This window comes from Procambarus clarkii, chromosome 11 (assembly GCF_040958095.1).
Source record: "Procambarus clarkii isolate CNS0578487 chromosome 11, FALCON_Pclarkii_2.0, whole genome shotgun sequence".
In the NCBI taxonomy this organism is placed as follows: Eukaryota; Metazoa; Arthropoda; class Malacostraca; order Decapoda; family Cambaridae; genus Procambarus; species Procambarus clarkii.
In genome coordinates, this window is record NC_091160.1 from 47156095 (window position 1) to 47174555 (window position 18461).

The window sequence follows — 18461 nt, forward strand, 5'->3', positions numbered from 1 at the left end:
CCCCCCATGGCATTTTGGGCACTTCCCTCTTCATCTTCCTTTTCTTCTTTAGTTTGGGTTCTTGTATGTCCCTTGTCTCAGGTGGGGTCTGTGTGTCTGTTATCTCAGGTGGGGTCTGTGTGTCTGTTGTCTCAGGTGGGGTCTGTGTGTCTGTTGTCTCAGGTTGGGTCTGTGTGTCTGTTGTCTCAGGTGAGGTCTGTGTGTCTGTTGTCTCAGGTGAGGTCTGTGTGTCTGTTGTCTCAGGTGGGGTCTGTGTGCCTGTTGTCTCAGATGGGGTCTGTGTCACTGTTGTCTCAGGTGGGGTCTGTGTTACTTTTGTCTCAGGTGGGGTCTGTGTGTCAGTTGTCTCAGGTGGGGTGTGTGTGTTTGTTGTCTCAGGTGGGGTCTGTGTGTCTGTTGTCTCAGGTGGGGTCTGTGTGTTTGTTGTCTCAGGTGGGGCCTGTGTGACCACAACCCCCCATGGCATTTCGGGCACTTCCCTCTTCATCTTCCTCTTCTTCTTCATTTTGGGTTCTTGTATGTCCCTTGTCTCAGGTGGGGTCTGTGTGTCTCTTATCTCAGGTGGGGTCTGTGTGTCTGTTATCTCAGGTGGGGTATGTGTGTCTGTTGTCTCAGGTGGGGTCTGTGTGTCTGTTGTCTCAGATGGGGCCTGTGTGACCACAACCCCCCATGGCATTTTGGGCACTTCCCTCTTCATCTTCCTCTTCTTCTTTATTTTGGGTTCTTGTATGTCCCTTGTCTCAGGTGGGGTCTGTGTGTCTGTTGTTTCAAGTGGGGTCTGTGTGTCTGTTGTCTCAGGTGGGGTCTGTGTGTCTGTTGTTTCAGGTGGGGTCTGTGTGTCTGTTGTCTCAGGTTGGGTCTGTGTGTCTGTTGTCTCAGGTGGGGTCTGTGAGTCTGTTGTCTCAGGTGGGGTCTGTGTGTCTGTTGTCTCAGGGGGGGTCTGTGTGTTTGTTGTCTCAGGTGGGGTCTGTGTCACTGTTGTCTCAGGTGGGGTCTGTGTGTCTGTTGTCTCAGGTGGGGTCTGTGTGTCTGTTGTCTCAGATGGGGTCTGTGTCACTGTTGTCTCAGGTGGGGTCTGTGTTACTTTTGTCTCAGGTGGGGTCTGTGTGTCAGTTGTCTCAGGTGGGGTATGTGTGTCTGTTGTCTCAGGTGGGGTCTGTGTGTCTGTGGTCTCAGGTGGGGTCTGTGTGTCTGTTGTCTCAGGTGATGTCTGTGGCACTGTTGTCTCAGCTGGGGTCTGTGTCCTGGTGGAGGACAGCTCGTCTAGGCCCGACGATACACTCGTCCTGGTGGAGGACAGCTCGTCTGTACCCGACGATTCACTCGTCCTGGTAGAGGACAGCTCGTCTGTACCCGACGATTCACTCGTCCTGGTAGAGGACAGCTCGTCTGTACCCGACGATACACTCGTCCTGGTGGAGGACAGCTCGTCTGTACCCGACGATTCACTCGTCCTGGTAGAGGACAGCTCGTCTGTACCCGACGATACACGCGTCCTGGTGGAGGACAGCTCGTCTGGGCCCAACGATACACTCGTCCCGGTAGAGGACAGCTCGTCTGGGTCCAACGATACTATCGTCCCCGTAGAGGACAGCTCGTCTGGGCTCGACGATACCCTCATCAGGGCGGAGGACACCTCACGATAGCGCGAGTACGCCCGCTGTCCGTAGGAGATGAGTATATTGAAGGCCTTGAGGAAGACCACGCAGACAGTAACCACGAGGAGGAGCGTGATCACGCCCACGCCCAAGGACCACCAGGTCAAGGAGCTGCTGGGGCGTCGGGACGCCAGCAGCCTGACCACGGGGACGCGGCTCAGCCACCCCCGCCAGCTCAGTTCCATCATCCAAGCTCTTACTATTGAACTTATCATTTGTTCGTAATTTATATATATATTTTTTTTAAGATTATTAAGTTTGTATTCTTTTCCTTCAGCAATGAATGAAAAGGAGATTTGACGGGTTGTGTCTGTGACACTGGTGACTGAGGTGGTGGACTGTGTCACTGGTGACTGAGGTAGTGGACTGTGACACTGGTGACTGAGGTTGTGGACTGTGTCACTAGTGACTGAGGTGGTGGACTGTGACACTGGTGACTGAGGTGGTGGACTGTGACACTGATGACTGAGGTGGTGGACTGTGTCACTAGTGACTGAGGTGGTGGACTGTGACACTGGTGACTGAGGTGGTGGACTGTGACACTGGTGACTGAGGTGGTGGACTGTGTCACTGGTGACTGAGGTAGTGGACTGTGTCACTGGTGACTGAGGTGGTAGATTGTGTCACTGGTGACTGAGGTGGTAGACTGTGTCACTGGTGACTGAGGTGGTAGACTGTGTCACTGGTGACTGAGGTGGTAGACTGTGACACTGGTGACTGAGGTGGTGGACTGTGTCACTGGTGACTGAGGTAGTGGACTGTGTCACTGGTGACTGAGGTGGTAGACTGTGTCACTGCTGACTGAGGTGGTGGACTGTGTCACTGGTGACTGAGGTGGTGGACTGTGACACTGGTGACTGAGGTGGTGGACTGTGTCACTGGTGACTGAGGTAGTGGACTGTGTCACTGGTGACTGAGGTAGTGGACTGTGACACTGGTGACTGAGGTGGTGGACTGTGTCACTGGTGACTGAGGTGGTTGACTGTGTCAGTGGTGACTGAGGTGGTGGACTGTGTCACTGGTGACTGAGGTGGTGGACTGTGTCACTGGTGACTGAGGTAGTGGACTGTGTCACTGGTGACTGAGGTGGTGGACTGTGTCACTGGTGACTGAGGTAATGGACTGTGTCACTGGTGACTGAGGTGGTGGACTGTGTCACTGGTGACTGAGGTGGTGGACTGTGTCACTGGTGACTGAGGTGGTGGACTGTGTCACTGGTGACTGAGGTGGTGGACTGTGTCACTGGTGACTGAGGTGGTGGACTGTGTCACTGGTGACTGAGGTGGTGGACTGTGACACTGGTGACTGAGGTGGTGGACTGTGTCACTGGTGACTGAGGTACGTGTGGACTGTGTCACTGGTGACTGAGGTGGTGGACTGTGACACTGGTGACTGAGGTGGTGGACTGTGTCACTGGTGACTGAGGTGGTGGACTGTGTCACTGGTGACTGAGGTGGTGGACTGTGACACTGGTGACTGAGGTGTGGACTGTGTCACTGGTGACTGAGGTAGTGGACTGTGTCACTGGTGACTGAGGTGGTGGACTGTGACACTGGTGACTGAGGTGGTGGACTGTGACACTGGTGACTGAGGTGGAAGACTGTGACACTGGTGACTGAGGTGGTGGACTGTGTCACTGGTGACTGAGGTGGTGGACTGTGTCACTGGTGACTGAGGTGGTGGACTGTGTCACTGGTGACTGAGGTGGTAGACTGTGTCACTGGTGACTGAGATGCTTGCGTGGGTTGAGCTTTGGCTCTTTGGCCCCGCCTGTCTTTGGATGGTGAATCTCTAGGGTACACAGCCATCTCGGCACTGTCTTGGTGACCTATAGACATGATCTTGTCAGTCATCTATTGTCGAGGACCGGGCCGCGGGGACGCTGAGCCCCAAAAACATCTCAAGGTAGGTAAAGTTGCTCTCTGGATAGGCATATTGACCCGTGATAGTGCAAGGGTTATTAGTGTGTTACGACCCTTGTTACTGAGACAAGCCTCCATGTTGAAGTAGTCAGGTTGTTAGTGTAGAGTATAGTGATGTGTGTGTAGAGTATAGTGATGTGTGTGTAGAGTATAGTGATGTGTGTGTAGAGTATAGTGATGTGTGTGTAGAGTATAGTGATGTAAGTGTGTGTTGAGTGTAGTGATGTGTGTGTAGAGTATAGTGATGTGTGTGTAGAGTATAGTGATGTGTGTGTAGAGTATAGTGATGTGTGTGTAGAGTATAGTGATGTGTGTGTAGAGTATAGTGATGTGTGTGTAGAGTATAGTGATGTGTGTGTAGAGTATAGTGATGTGTGTGTAGAGTATAGTGATGTGTGTGTAGAGTATAGTGATGTGTGTGTAGAGTATAGTGATGTGTGTGTAGAGTATAGTGATGTGTGTGTAGAGTATAGTGATGTAAGTGTGTGTTGAGTGTAGTGATGTGTGTGTAGAGTATAGTGATGTGTGTGTAGAGTATAGTGATGTGTGTGTAGAGTATAGTGATGTGTGTGTAGAGTATAGTGATGTAAGTGTGTGTTGAGTGTAGTGATGTGTGTGTAGAGTATAGTGATGTGTGTGTAGAGTATAGTGATGTGTGTGCAGAGAATAGTGTTGTGTGTGTAGAGTATAGTGATGTAAGTGTGTGTAGAGAATAGTGATGTGTGTGTAGAGTATAGTGATGTAAGTGTGTGTAGAGTATAGTGATGTAAGTGTGTGTAGAGTATAGTGATGTAAGTGTGTGTAGAGTATAGTGATGTAAGTGTGTGTAGAGTATAGTGATGTAAGTGTGTGTAGAGTATAGTGATGTGTGTGTAGAGTATAGTGATGTAAGTGTGTGTAGAGTATAGTGATGTGTGTGTAGAGTATAGTGATGTGTGTGTAGAGAATAGTGATGTGTGTGTAGAGTATAGTGATGTAAGTGTGTGTAGAGTATAGTGATGTAAGTGTGTGTAGAGTATAGTGATGTAAGTGTGTGTAGAGTATAGTGATGTGTGTGTAGAGTATAGTGATGTAAGTGTGTGTTGAGTATAGTGATGTGTGTGTAGAGTATAGTGATGTGTGTGTAGAGTATAGTGATGTGTGTGCAGAGAATAGTGTTGTGTGTGTAGAGTATAGTGATGTAAGTGTGTGTAGAGAATAGTGATGTGTGTGTAGAGTATAGTGATGTGTTTGTAGAGCATAGTGATGTGTGTGAAGAGTATAGTGATATATGTGTGTGTAGAGTAAAGTGATGTGTGTGTAGAGTATAGTGATGTGTGTGAAGAGAATAGTGTTGTGTGTGTAGAGTATAGTGATGTAAGTGTGTGTAGAGAATAGTGATGTGTGTTGTTACGGTGCCCTCTCCTATTTCTTTCGTTTGCCGGCTTAAAGAGTCATATCAGCTCTCCCTACTGATTCTCTGAGGTTCAGGGAGTCTAATGATATATGTGGCCACCAGACCGGCTGCCAGTAAAGGGAAGGAAGTTATATTATAAGTTGTAAATAAAGGGAAATTGGCGCCCTGTTATAAAATGAAAGTTTCCCCTAATGCAGATATGACCTTTTGGAAGGGACACTAGCCGATCGCGGATTGGCCGACTTAGGTCGCGGACGACAAATCAGGGTCCGCCATGACGTCACCGAGTGCCCCGGGCGGCGCCAACGTCAGAGTTGACCCGACCTTAGAAGCGACAGGACGCGCCTCGGTCTGCTCTCAAGGATTAGAGGCTCTACAAGCCTTATTCAGTGGATTAAACTAGCCATCGCAGCCCACCATAAATTATTGGAGACCCTGCACTTCTGGGAAGCAAAAAGGAACCAAGTTCATTGAGCAGAGAAGTGCCAAACTTGGAAAATAGTCGGCGACGACGCGGGGGCGGCGCCGCTGGACGTTGAGGTCTGGAAGGTGCGGCGGGCAGGCCTAGCTGTGACCGGGTCACATCCACTGAGAATCTTGGAAGGACGACACCGTGCCTAGGACAAGGAGCAACGCCTTGTGGAAGGGGCGAGTGTGGGAAAAATAGTGATTAGCTCAGCGCCCATCGATGAACCAGGATTGGGGCAGCTGAATCTCAGGGATTGGAACGGCGACGACGCGAAGGCTCCATGACACCTGAGGACCTGTGGAACGTTCTGGATCGTCAAGGATCGACCCAAGGAAGCGTGGGAACCTCACACCATCGAGGGACAGGCGTCGTGAGCCAGGAATGTAAGGTAGATCATTTTCCCTCCCATTACCCCTTGTGTGAGTAGGCTAGTTAGGCCGCAATATTTATTTATGTATGTGGCAGCAGGACATTAATGCTTTAGTAGTAGAATAGGCTGCAAGGCAGCTTGTGTCCAGGACTGTCAGAGGGGACAGTGTGTATGGATGGCAGGACAGTGAAGAGGAGGCGCCGACGTGGTGAAGAGGCCTTCCTGTGTGAGAGTGTGGTACTCCTGTCTTTCTGCCCAGTTGAAGGAGTGTTGGAGGTCGTGGAAGAAGAGGCTGACGATCTCCAGACTTATTATTCTTATTTCCATATTCATGTATTACTTGTGATTGTGTGTGTGTTCATGTAATTTGCATCAGTAAATTCACACATTTTATCACTGTGTTTAAGTGTGCCTCCATTTATGATATTTCTCTATGAGCATACACGAAGGTTATCATAGTACCACCTAGGGAACACTACGTTCTCTATAGCAGTTCTTATTGCCTGGAGAGTGGTAAAGACAGCACAGACTTACATAAAAGTGTACCTTTAGCCATCCGATCAGTATCGGTGCCTGAATGGTGGCAACTATTAACGTAGTGGCTAGAGAGAGGTAAAGCCACACAGACCTTCCTGGGAGAGTACCCTGGGCCAACAGTCTAGTAGCAGATCTATGGGAGTAGCAATCTTCTGGCTACAAACAATATATAATACACCCACTGAACTGCATTGCTGGGGTGCAGATATAATAACCCAGCTGGCGACCTTGCTAAGAAGAAGATAGAGAAGACAGGCGGGAAAGGAGTTCCTGCAACCTCTTTGTCTGGCAGGCAAGACTCAGGGAGGTTATTATTATAAGGTAAGCCTGAGTTTTCCTTCACTCCTCCACGGGTCTAGGCTGGAACTGTTAACAGCAGTTTCCCCGTGTTTGACTGAAGGGCTTCCAGGGTGAATCAGTGGCACCCCCTTTTGCGGTGGAAGCAAAGACCTGCGGAGGTGGGCATTGTTGGTCCTCTCTTGTGTGACCAAGGAGAATCTGGTAAATCCCGGGAGTCGGAGGGGCTGAGTATTTGGGCCTTTTGAGCCCCTAGCAGCCGAGTGTTAGCAGAGCCCCGGCCCGGCCCACCCCCCACGTGACAGTGTGTAGAGTATAGTGATGTAAGTGTGTGTAGAGTATAGTGATGTAAGTGTGTGTAGAGTATAGTGATATAAGTGTGTAGAGTATAGTGATGTAAGTGTGTGTAGAGTATAGTGATGTAAGTGTGTGTAGAGTATAGTGATATAAGTGTGCGTAGAGTATAGTGATGTAAGTGTGTGTAGAGTATAGTGATATAAGTGTGTGGAGTATAGTGATGTAAGTCACAAGCAAAAAACAAGTCACAAGCAAAAGACTTAACAATCCTTGGCTTACAAAGGGAATACTTAAATCCATTAACAAAAAACACGACCTTGAGAAGAAGTATAGTCTAGGAACAGTCTCCAAAGAATTCTCAAAGAATTACTCGTTATTGCTATCTAAAATAATTAGACGAGCCAAAACTAAATACTATGAAGATAAATTTACCCAAATAAAGAGCAACATTAAAAAAACTTGGAGCACAATTTCACAAATATTGGGATCAAAGAAGATTTTAAATAATAAACCAACACTCCTTTCCGATAACGCTGGTCAGCTTTCAGCCTCTAATTCTGCTATTGAGTTCAATAGGTTCTTCTCTTCCATTGGGTCATCCCTTGCAAATGATATTCCATCTTCCTGTACTGATGTTAAGGACTATCTTACAGGTCGGTGGTAATCCACAGTCTCTGTACCTAAAGCCTACTAGTTCCACTGATGTCAATGAAATAATCCTTTCCCTTAAAACCAAGTCTAGTGCCCTCGAGGAGATACCAACTTTAATTTACAAAAAAGCCTCCAGATCTCTAGCCCCTGCTATTGCATTGCTCTTCAACAATTCACTTGAACTCCAAACCTTTCCTGACATTCTAAAAAAAGCAAGAGTAACCCCTGTCCACAAATGTGGTGATCTCACAGATGTTAACAACTACGGACCTATATCAATCCTGCCTAACTTGTCAAAAATATTCGAAAAACTAATCTACAAGCAGCTTTACTCTTTTCTATCCAAACACAATATACTTAGTTCTTGTCAATATGGCTTCAGACCCAAAAAAGCACTAACGATGCACTTATTAGTATGATTAACTTAATTCACGCAGCTCTTGATAAAAAGGAGTTTCCTGTTGGGTTATTTGTGGACCTGCGTAAGGCTTTTGACACTGTCAACCATCAAAACCTTCTTCTTAAATTACATCATTATGGAGTCAGAGGACACTCCCTCCAATACCTCAAATCTTATCTTACTGACAGGCTCCAGTATGTTTCTGTGAATAATACAATTTCTCCCACCCTACCCATCAACATTGGTGTTCCTCAGGGCAGCATACTTGGCCCTCTCCTCTTTCTTATCTACATTAATGACCTTCCAAATGCCTCCCAACACCTCAAACCAATTCTATTTGCTGACGACACAACCTTCATTTACTCCAGTCCTGACCCCATTGCTCTAAATGCCACAGTAAATACTGAGCTAGAGAAAGTCCATCTTTGGCTAACCGCCAACAAACTCACCCTTAACATTGACAAAACGTTTTATATTCTGTTTGGCAATAAATCCTCTAATCAGATAAATCTCAAAATAAACAATACCCAAATTTGTAACAAATTAGATGGCAAATTCCTTGGCGTTCTCATCGACCACAAGCTGAATTTCCAGGGTCACATTCTAAATATATCAAAAAAAGTTTCAAAAACTGTTGGCATTCTGTCTAAGATCAGATATTATGTACCCCGCCCTGCCCTGGTTACTCTCTATTACTCCCTCATCTATCCATACCTCATCTATGGTATTTGTGCTTGGGGTTCTACTACCCAAAATCATTTACGTCCTCTTATTACCCAACACAAAGCTGCTATTAGGACAATATCCAACTCTGGCCCCAGACATCACTCGGTACCCTTACTCAAATCTCTGAATATGTTTGATATTAAGTCACTGCACATTCTCTCTTGTGTATTATACATATATAAAACGCTGAACTGTAATGCCCATCCTGACCTCAAAAGCTTCATTGAAGGTTGTAACAGAACCCATGAGCATCACACCAGAAATAAATACAGTTTTGATATTCCTAGAGTACGACTTAATCAAACTAGAAATGCTCTACAAATCAAGGGACCCAGAATGTGGAATGACCTTCCCAACCATGTTAAAGACTGTACCTCTCTCAACCAGTAACTAAACACTACCTAATAAATTCCCTGTAACCTACCTTACCCCTCTATTGTCAACCCATGTCTGTTATTTTTTTTTTTTAATCAACACTGTTTGTCAACCTATTGTATTTGTGCTGCTTTTTCAGTCATGTTCCCCCTTTTTTTATCTTTATTTGTATTTGTTCTCAACACATTTTATTCTTTATGCTCAATTAGTATTAAGTTCTAGATATTAATGTTTTTCCTGCCCGAAACGCATTGCGTAATAGTGGCTTTAGGCATTGTATGTACTAGCTCTATCTATATATCGATCCATTAATGTAACATTACTTGTATGTATGTACCTTACCTGAATAAACATATTTATTTATTTATTTATAGAGAGAGAGAGAGAGAGAGAGAGAGAGAGAGAGAGAGAGAGAGAGAGAGAGAGAGAGAGAGAGAGAGAGAGAGAGAGAGAGAGAGAGAGAGAGAGAGAGAGGGAGAGAGAGAGAGAGAGAGAGAGAGAGAGAGAGAGAGAGAGAGAGAGAGAGAGAGAGACAGACAGACAGACAGACTGACTGAGAGAGAGGGAGACAGAGAGAGAGAGAGAGAGAGAGAGAGAGACAGACAGACTGAGAGAGAGGGAGACAGAGAGAGAGAGAGAGAGAGAGAGAGACAGACAGACTGAGAGACAGGGAGACAGAGAGAGAGAGAGAGAGAGAGAGAGAGAGAGGGACAGACAGAGAGAGAGAGAGAGACAGAGGGACAGACAGAGGGACAGACAGATAGATAGAGAGAAAGAGAGAGAGAGAGAGAGAGAGAGAGAGAGAGAGAGAGAGAGAGAGAGAGAGAGAGAGAGAGAGAGAGAGGGAGAGAGAGAGAGAGAGAGAGAGAGAGGGACAGAGAGAGACAGACAGACAGAGAGAGAGACAGACAGAGAGAGAGAGAGTCATTCATTAACAACATACTTTAGCTGTGATAACCAAGGACATCAGAGAGAGGTTCCGGAGCCTCCCCACAGGAGTCACGATGCAACCACCACAACGTGAGCCCAAACGTTTCACTCACTTCATGGATGGCCAAGCTGAGATTTAGATCCAGATGCACGTCCATCTTGGCATCCTGTCCTCTTATACAAAGAACGTTGCTTTTCGATCGTATATGCAGCTGTCTAACTCCAGGGAACCTATTTATTGTTAGGTGAACAGGAAAATCAGGGTGAAAGAAACTCTGCCCATTTGTTTCCGCCTCCACCGATGATCAAACCCGGAACCTTAGGACTACGAATACCGAGCGCTGTCCACTCAGCCGTCAAGGGTCCCCATTTTTTAATTTTGATTCCCTGAATTTGTTGTCAATAAAACCTTTAAAAAGTCGAAAGAAAAAACGCCAAACCAATAACTTTCAATATCAACAAAATCCAGCAATCTGAAAATCACCGTTGTCTCTGGTGGGGTCTGGTGGGGTCTGTGTCTGTTGTCTGAGGTGGGGTCTGTGTGTCGGGAGAGGCGGCACTGGGGGGTTGAGGTGCAACCTGCGGACTGTTCCGGCAGTGAAGGGCTCGGGTGGCAGAGTCCTGGTCCAATGTACCAGAGACAACAACTCCTGGGGAGAAGCAGTTGAACTACACGTCTACGGTAGATGAGAAGTGGACCAATATCCCAGTGTGAGGACAGGCGACATTCGCTGAATCCTGTCTGACCAAGAGAGGAACTGTGAGGTAGGGAGCAACCTACCCGTCTGTGGAGGAGACCAACCTTGCCACATCTGAGGGAGGACCCAACAGAGAGGAGACCTACTTCAGCATCGTGCGGTCCATGAAAGACCTAAACTTCAGCATCGTGGAGTCCACTTTAGCATTATGGGGTCCTGCAGTGAGCTAAACTTCAGCATCGGCCGCCACCAGGGCAACCGGACTCCGGAGGCCAACCGGAATCCGGGGGCCAACCGGAATCCGGGGGCCAACCGGAATCCGGGGGCCAACCGGACTCCGGGGGCCAACCGGAATCCGGGGGCCAACCGGAATCCGGGGGCCAACCGGAATCCGGGGGCCAACCGGACTCCGGGGGCCAACCGGAATCCGGGGGCCAACTGGACTCCGGGGGCCAACCGGACTCCGGGGGCCAATCGGACTCCGGGGGCCAACCGGAATCCGGGGGCCAACCGGAATCCGGGGGCCAACCGGACTCCGGTGGCCAACCGGACTCCGGGGGCCAACCGGAATCCGGGGGCCAACCGGAATCCGGGGGCCAACCGGAATCCGGGGGCCAACCGGACTCCGGGGGCCAACCGGAATCTGGGGGCCAACCGGAATCCGGGGGCCAACCGGAATCCGGGGGCCAACCGGACTCCGGTGGCCAACTGAACGCTGGTGACCAACCGGACGCCGGTGGCCAACTGGGCGTCCAGCCCTTCAGATGTAGGGTTTTACACGCTGCCCTTCAGGTGTAAGCGTGTCATAGGGCGGGCTGGTGATAGCAGATATATCCGATGTACTTATGTAATTTCACTTCTCCGCGGCACCAATTGCAGAGGTTATCATAGTTGACCTTTTTCCTATCGCGCACCTCAGATGGGGAGAGGCCTGGGGTAGGTTTTGGCCGCCCCCAAGGCATTTTGGGCTCTTCCTTCTTCTTCTTCTTCTTCTTCTTCACTTTGGGTTCTTGTATCACAGTTGTCTCAGGTGGGGTCTGTGTGTCTGTTGTCTCAGGTGGGGTCTGTGTGTCTGTTGTTTCAAGTGGGGTCTGTGTGTCTGTTGTCTCAGGTGGGGTCTGTGTGTTTGTTGTCTCAGGTTGGGTCTGTGTGTCTGTTGTCTCAGGTGGGGTCTGTGTGTCTGTTGTCTCAGGTGGGGTCTGTGTGTCTGTTATCTCAGGTGGGGTCTGTGTGTCTATTGTCTCAGGTGGGGTCTGTGTGTCTGTTGTCTCAGGTGGGGTCTGTGTGTCTGTTGTCTCAGGTGGGGTCTGTGTGTCTGTTGTCTCAGGTTGGGTATGTGTGTCTGTTGTCTCAGGTGGGGTCTGTGTGTCTGTTGTCTCAGGTGGGGTCTGTGTGTCTGTGGTCTCAGGTGGGGTCTGTGTGTCTGTTGTCTCAGGTGGGGTCTGTGTGTCTGTTGTCTCAGATGGGGTCTGTGTGTCTGTTGTCTCAGGTGGGGTCTGTGTGTCTGTTGTTTCAAGTGGGGTCTGTGTGTCTGTTGTCTCAGGTGGGGTCTGTGTGTCTGTTGTCTCAGGTGGGGTCTTTGTGTCTGTTGTCTCAGGTGGGGTCTTTGTGTCTGTTGTCTCAGGTGGGGTCTGTGTATCTGTTGTCTCAGGTGAGGTCTGTGTGTCTGTTGTCTCAGGTAGGGTCTGTGTGTCTGTTATCTCAGGTGGGGTCTGTGTGTCTGTTGTCTCAGTAGGGGTCTGTGTGTCTATTATCTCAGGTGGGGTCTGTGTGTCTGTTGTCTCAGGTGGGGTCTGTGTGTCTGTTGTCTCAGATGGGGTCTGTGTGTCTGTTGTCTCAGATGGGGCCTGTGTGACCACAACCCCCCATGGCATTTTGGGCACTTCCCTCTTCATCTTCCTCTTCTTCTTTATTTTGGGTTTTTGTATGTCCCTTGTCTCAGGTGGGGTCTGTGTGTCTGTTATCTCAGGTGGGGTCTGTATGTCTGTTATCTCAGGTGGGGTCTGTGTGTCTGTTGTCTCAGGTGGGGTCTGTGTCACTGTTGTCTCAGGTGGGGTCTGTGTTACTTTTGTCTCAGGAGGGGTCTGTGTGTCAGTTTTCTCAGGTGGGGTATGTGTGTCTGTTGTCTCAGATGGGGCCTGTGTGTCTGTTGTCTCAGGTGGGGCCTGTGTGACCACAACCCCCCATGGCATTTCGGGCACTTCCCTCTTCATCTTCCTCTTCTTCTTCATTTTGGGTTTTTGTATGTCCCTTGTCTCAGGTGGGGTCTGTGTGTCTGTTATCTCAGGTGGGGTCTGTATGTCTGTTATCTCAGGTGGGGTCTGTGTGTCTGTTGTCTCAGGTGGGGTCTGTGTGTCTGTTGTCTCAGATGGGGCCTGTGTGTCTGTTGTCTCAGATGGGGCCTGTGTGACCACAACCCCCCATGGCATTTCGGGCACTTCCCTCTTCATCTTCCTCTTCTTCTTCATTTTGGGTTTTTGTATGTCCCTTGTCTCAGGTGGGGTCTGTGTGTCTGTTGTCTCAGGTGGGGTCTGTGTGTCTGTTATCTCAGATGGGGTCTGTGTGTCTGTTATCTCAGGTGGGGTCTGTGTGTCTGTTATCTCAGGTGGGGTCTGTGTGTCTGTTGTCTCAGGTGGGGTCTGTGTGTCTGTTGTCTCAGGTGGTGTCTGTGGCACTGTTGTCTCAGCTGGGGTCTGTGTCCTGGTGGAGGACAGCTCGTCTGGGCCCGACGATACACTCGTCCTGGTGGAGGACAGCTCGTCTGTACCCGACGATTCACTCGTCCTTGTAGAGGACAGCTCGTCTGTACCCGACGATACACTCGTCCTGGTGGAGGACAGCTCGTCTGTACCCGACGATTCACTCGTCCTGGTAGAGGACAGCTCGTCTGTACCCGACGATACACTCGTCCTGGTGGAGGACAGCTCGTCTGGACACGACGATACACTCGTCCTGGTAGAGGACAGCTCGTCTGTACCCGACGATTCACTCGTCCTGGTAGAGGACAGCTCGTCTGTACCCGACGATTCACTCGTCCTGGTAGAGGACAGCTCGTCTGTACCCGACGATACACTCGTCCTGGTGGAGGACAGCTCGTCTGTACCCGACGATTCACTCGTCCTGGTAGAGGACAGATCGTCTGTACCCGACGATACACTCGTCCTGGTAGAGGACAGCTCGTCTGGACCCGACGATTCACTCGTCCTCGTGGAGGACAGCTCGTCTGGGGCCAACGATACACTGGTCCTGGTAGAGGACAGCTCGTCTGGGGCCAACGATACACTCGTCCTGGTAGAGGACAGCTCGTCTGTACCCGACGACACACTCGTCCTGGTAGAGGACAGCTCGTCTGTACCCGACGACACACTCGTCCTGGTGGAGGACAGCTCGTCTTGGGCCAACGATACACTCGTCCTGGTAGAGGACAGCTCGTCTGGACCCGACGATTCACTCGTCCTCGTGGAGGACAGCTCGTCTGGGCCCAACGATACACTCGTCCCGGTAGAGGACAGCTCGTCTGGGCCCAACGATACAATCGTCCCCGTAGAGGACAGCTCGTCTGGGCTCGACGATACCCTCATCAGGGCGGAGGACACCTCACGATAGCGCGAGTACGCCCGCTGTCCGTAGGAGATGAGTGTATTGAAGGCCTTGAGGAAGACCACGCAGACAGTAACCACGAGGAGGAGCGTGATCACGCCCACGCCCAAGGACCACCAGGTCAAGGAGCTGCTGGGGCGTCGGGACGCCAGCAGCCTGACCACGGGGACGCGGCTCAGCCACCCCCGCCAGCTCAGTTCCATCATCCAAGCTCTTACTATTGACCTTATCATTTGTTCGTAATTTATATATATATATTTTTTAAGATTATGAAGTTTGTATTCTTTTCCTTCAGCAATGAATGAAAAGGAGATTTGACGGTTTGTGTCTGTGTCACTGGTGACTGAGGTGGTGGACTGTGTCACTGGTGACTGAGGTGGTGGACTGTGTCACTGGTGACTGAGGTGGTGGACTGTGACACTGGTGACTGAGGTGGTGGACTGTGACACTGGTGACTGAGGTGGTGGATTGTGACACTGGTGACTGAGGTGGTGGACTGTGACACTGGTGACTGAGGTGGTGGACTGTGTCACTGGTGACTGAGGTGGTGGACTGTGACACTGGTGACTGAGGTGGTGGACTGTGCCACTGGTGACTGAGGTGGTGGACTGTGTCACTGGTGACTGAGGTGGTGGACTGTGACACTGGTGACTGAGGTGGTGGACTGTGACACTGGTGACTGAGGTGGTGGACTGTGTCACTGGTGACTGAGGTGGTGGACTGTGTCACTGGTGACTGAGGTGGTGGACTGTGTCACTGGTGACTGAGGTAGTGGACTGTGTCACTGGTGACTGAGGTAGTGGACTGTGTCACTGGTGACTGAGGTGGTGGACTGTGTCACTGGTGACTGAGGTGGTGGACTGTGTCACTGGTGACTGAGGTAGTGGACTGTGTCACTGGTGACTGAGGTGGTAGACTGTGTCACTGGTGACTGAGGTGGTGGACTGTGTCACTGGTGACTGAGGTGGTGGACTGTGTCACTGGTGACTGAGGTGGTAGACTGTGTCACTGGTGACTGAGGTGGTGGACTGTGTCACTGGTAACTGAGGTGGTGGACTGTGACACTGGTGACTGAGGTGGTAGACTGTGACACTGGTGACTGAGGTGCTTGCGTGGGTTGAGCTTTGGCTCTTTGGCCCCGCCTGTCTTTGGATGGTGAATCTCTAGGGTACACAGCCATCTGGGCACTGTCTTGGTGACCTATAGACATGATCTTGTCAGTCATCTATTGTCGAGGACCGGGCCGCGGGGACACTGAGCCCCAAAAACATCTCAAGGTAGGTAAAGTTGCTCTCTGGATAGGCATATTGACCCGTGATAGTGCAAGGGTTATTAGTGTGTTACGACCCTTGTTACTGAGACAAGCCTCCATGTTGAAGTAGTCAGGTTGTTAGTGTAGAGTATAGTGATGTGTGTGTAGAGTATAGTGATGTGTGTGTAGAGTATAGTGATGTGTGTGTAGAGTATAGTGATGTGTGTGTAGAGTATAGTGTTGTAAGTGTGTGTTGAGTATAGTGATGTGTGTGTAGAGTATAGTGATGTAAGTGTGTGTAGAGTATAGTGATGTGTGTGTAGAGTATAGTGATGTGTGTGTAGAGTATAGTGATGTAAGTGTGTAGAGTATAGTGATGTGTGTGTAGATGTTACGGACCCGAGTCCAGCGTCCGAGCACGGAGCAGTGACGACCGCGCCATCTGTGGGTCAGCTCCCGAAACCCCCCTCCAAATGGACGAAGACACCTGTTGAGGACGAAGTGTACCGGCCACAAGGGCCAGTTTCCAGTCCTGTTCAGCTCACAACACCGCCGCTGCTGACCTCTGGTGAGGTGGTGCTCAGACGACAACGCCATCTATGGAGTGGATACGTCGGGCGTTTGTGTCTGAGCCTGTAAGTGAGGTGCTTTAGTGTGTCCCTGTTATTGATGACGTGTCTGCTTACAGAGTCGACCTGGGACTGCTGTAAGGGAAGTTGAGTCAGTCTACCCAAGGCAGCCGTCCCCATACCTTGTGCTTTGCTGCAGCAGCTGTGAGTCGCCTCCCGGAAGAACACTGTGGTGTTACCCTGCCAGTGAAGTGGCAGTTGAAGGATTGTCGTACCCGGGACCGACTGCTGGAGACGATTGACCACTGGGGTATTGTGGACAGGAGAGTGATCTGTGGTATCACACGAGGCTCCTGACTAGGGCACTACCCTAGTATCGCTCGTGGAGTGGCCTGAACAGCGTTGCTGATCCGGAACCTGCCAGCAGTTTGCTGGACTTGTGGTTGACGGCCTCCACGGCGGTGCCCCCAGTGGAACTGCGTTTTGGCTGGCCTGTGGCTGGGGTAGACTCGGCTTTTGAAGGATTCGTCGAGAGGCCACGAGAGCACCGAGAACTTGGCACCAAGATGATCCAGGCTCTTCAGAAGAAGACTACAGTGTAAATAATTCCCCTGTGCAGTGTTAATATCCCTCCTCCTGTGTAACTTTTATATATTATTTATTGGTGAAGGTATTAATTATAATCTTAAGTTTTTGCCTTTCTTTCCCTTCCCCTTTTAGTTTACTTGCGTTACTGATCACATCCCTTGAAAGCCACTACTGGCTTGGGGCCGGATACCCTTCCTCTAACGACATCAGAGTAAGAACCCAGTTGCGACCCGAGAGGGCCGTAACAGTAGAGTTACGTATTCCAGGGACCATAGGAGGATTAAGGACTTGCCCGAAACGCTACGCGTACTAGTGGCTATACAAGAATGTAACAACTCTTGTATATATCTAAAAAAAAAAAAAAAAAAAAAAAAAAAAAAAAAAAAAAAAAAAAAAGTATAGTGATGTGTGTGTAGAGTATATTGATGTAAGTGTGTGTAGAGTACAGTGATGTAAGTGTGTGTAGAGAATAGTGATGTAAGTGTGTGTATAGTGTTATAATTGTGTGTAGAGTATAGTAATGTTAGTGTGTGTAGAGAATATTGATATAAGTATCTGAAGAGTATAGTGATGTGTGTGTAGAGTATAGTGATGTGTGTGTAGAGTATAGTGATGTGTGTGTAGAGTATAGTGATGGAAGTGTGTGTAGAGTATAGTGATATAAGTGTGTGTAGAGTATAGTGATGTTAGTGTGTATAGAGTACAGTGATGTAAGTGTGTGTAGAGTATAGTGATGTAAGTGTGTGTAGAGTATAGTGATGTTAGTGTGTGTAGAGTATAGTGATATAAGTATCTGAAGAGTATAGTGATGTTAGTGTGTGTAGAGTATAGTGATGTGTGTGTAGAGTATAGTGATGTGTGTGTAGAGTACAGTGATGTAAGTGTGTGTAGAGTATAGTGATGTTAGTGTGTATAGAGTACAGTGATGTAAGTGTGTGTAGAGTATAGTGATGTAAGTGTGTGTAGAGTATAGTGATGTAAGTGTGTGTAGAGTATAGTGATGTAAGTGTGTGTAGAGTATAGTGATGTAAGTGTGTGTAGAGTATAGTGATGTAAGTGTGTGTAGAGTATAGTGATGTAAGTGTGTGTAGAGTATAGTGATGTAAGTGTGTGTAGAGTATAGTGATGTTAGTGTGTGTAGAATATAGTGATATAAGTATCTGAAGAGTATAGTGATGTTAGTGTGTGTAGAGTATAGTGATGTTAGTGTGTGTAGAGTATAGTGATGTGTGTGTAGAGTATAGTGATGTGTGTGTAGAGTACAGTGATGTAAGTGTGTGTAGAGTATAGTGATGTTAGTGTGTATAGAGTACAGTGATGTAAGTGTGTGTAGAGTATAGTGATGTAAGTGTGTGTAGAGTATAGTGATGTAAGTGTGTGTAGAGTATAGTGATGTAAGTGTGTGTAGAGTGTAGTGATGTAAGTGTGTGTAGAGTATAGTGATGTAAGTGTGTGTAGAGTATAGTGATGTAAGTGTGTGTAGAGTATAGTGATGTAAGTGTGTGTAGAGTATAGTGATGTAAGTGTGTGTAGAGTACAGTGATGTAAGTGTGTGTAGAGTACAGTGATGTAAGTGTGTGTAGAGTACAGTGATGTAAGTGTGTGTAGAGTACAGTGATGTAAGTGTGTGTAGAGTACAGTGATGTAAGTGTGTGTAGAGTACAGTGATGTAAGTGTGTGTAGAGTACAGTGATGTAAGTGTGTGTAGAGTACAGTGATGTAAGTG

At 48.7% G+C, this 18461-nt stretch overlaps 2 protein-coding genes across 5 annotated transcripts in view; one reads left to right on the forward strand and one right to left on the reverse strand.

Annotated features, from left to right (window-relative positions):
• LOC123758423 (uncharacterized) overlaps nt 1-18461 on the reverse strand; it is a 188117-nt gene that overhangs the window by 150180 nt on the left and 19476 nt on the right. The gene's annotated exons all lie outside the window — the stretch shown is intronic.
• Nucleotides 1674-14332, forward strand: LOC138363712 (uncharacterized). The gene is made up of 2 exons (XM_069323101.1): nt 1674-1875; nt 13386-14332. Exons 1-2 carry the CDS (start codon nt 1674-1676, stop codon nt 14330-14332), a joined length of 1149 nt encoding a protein of 382 aa, XP_069179202.1.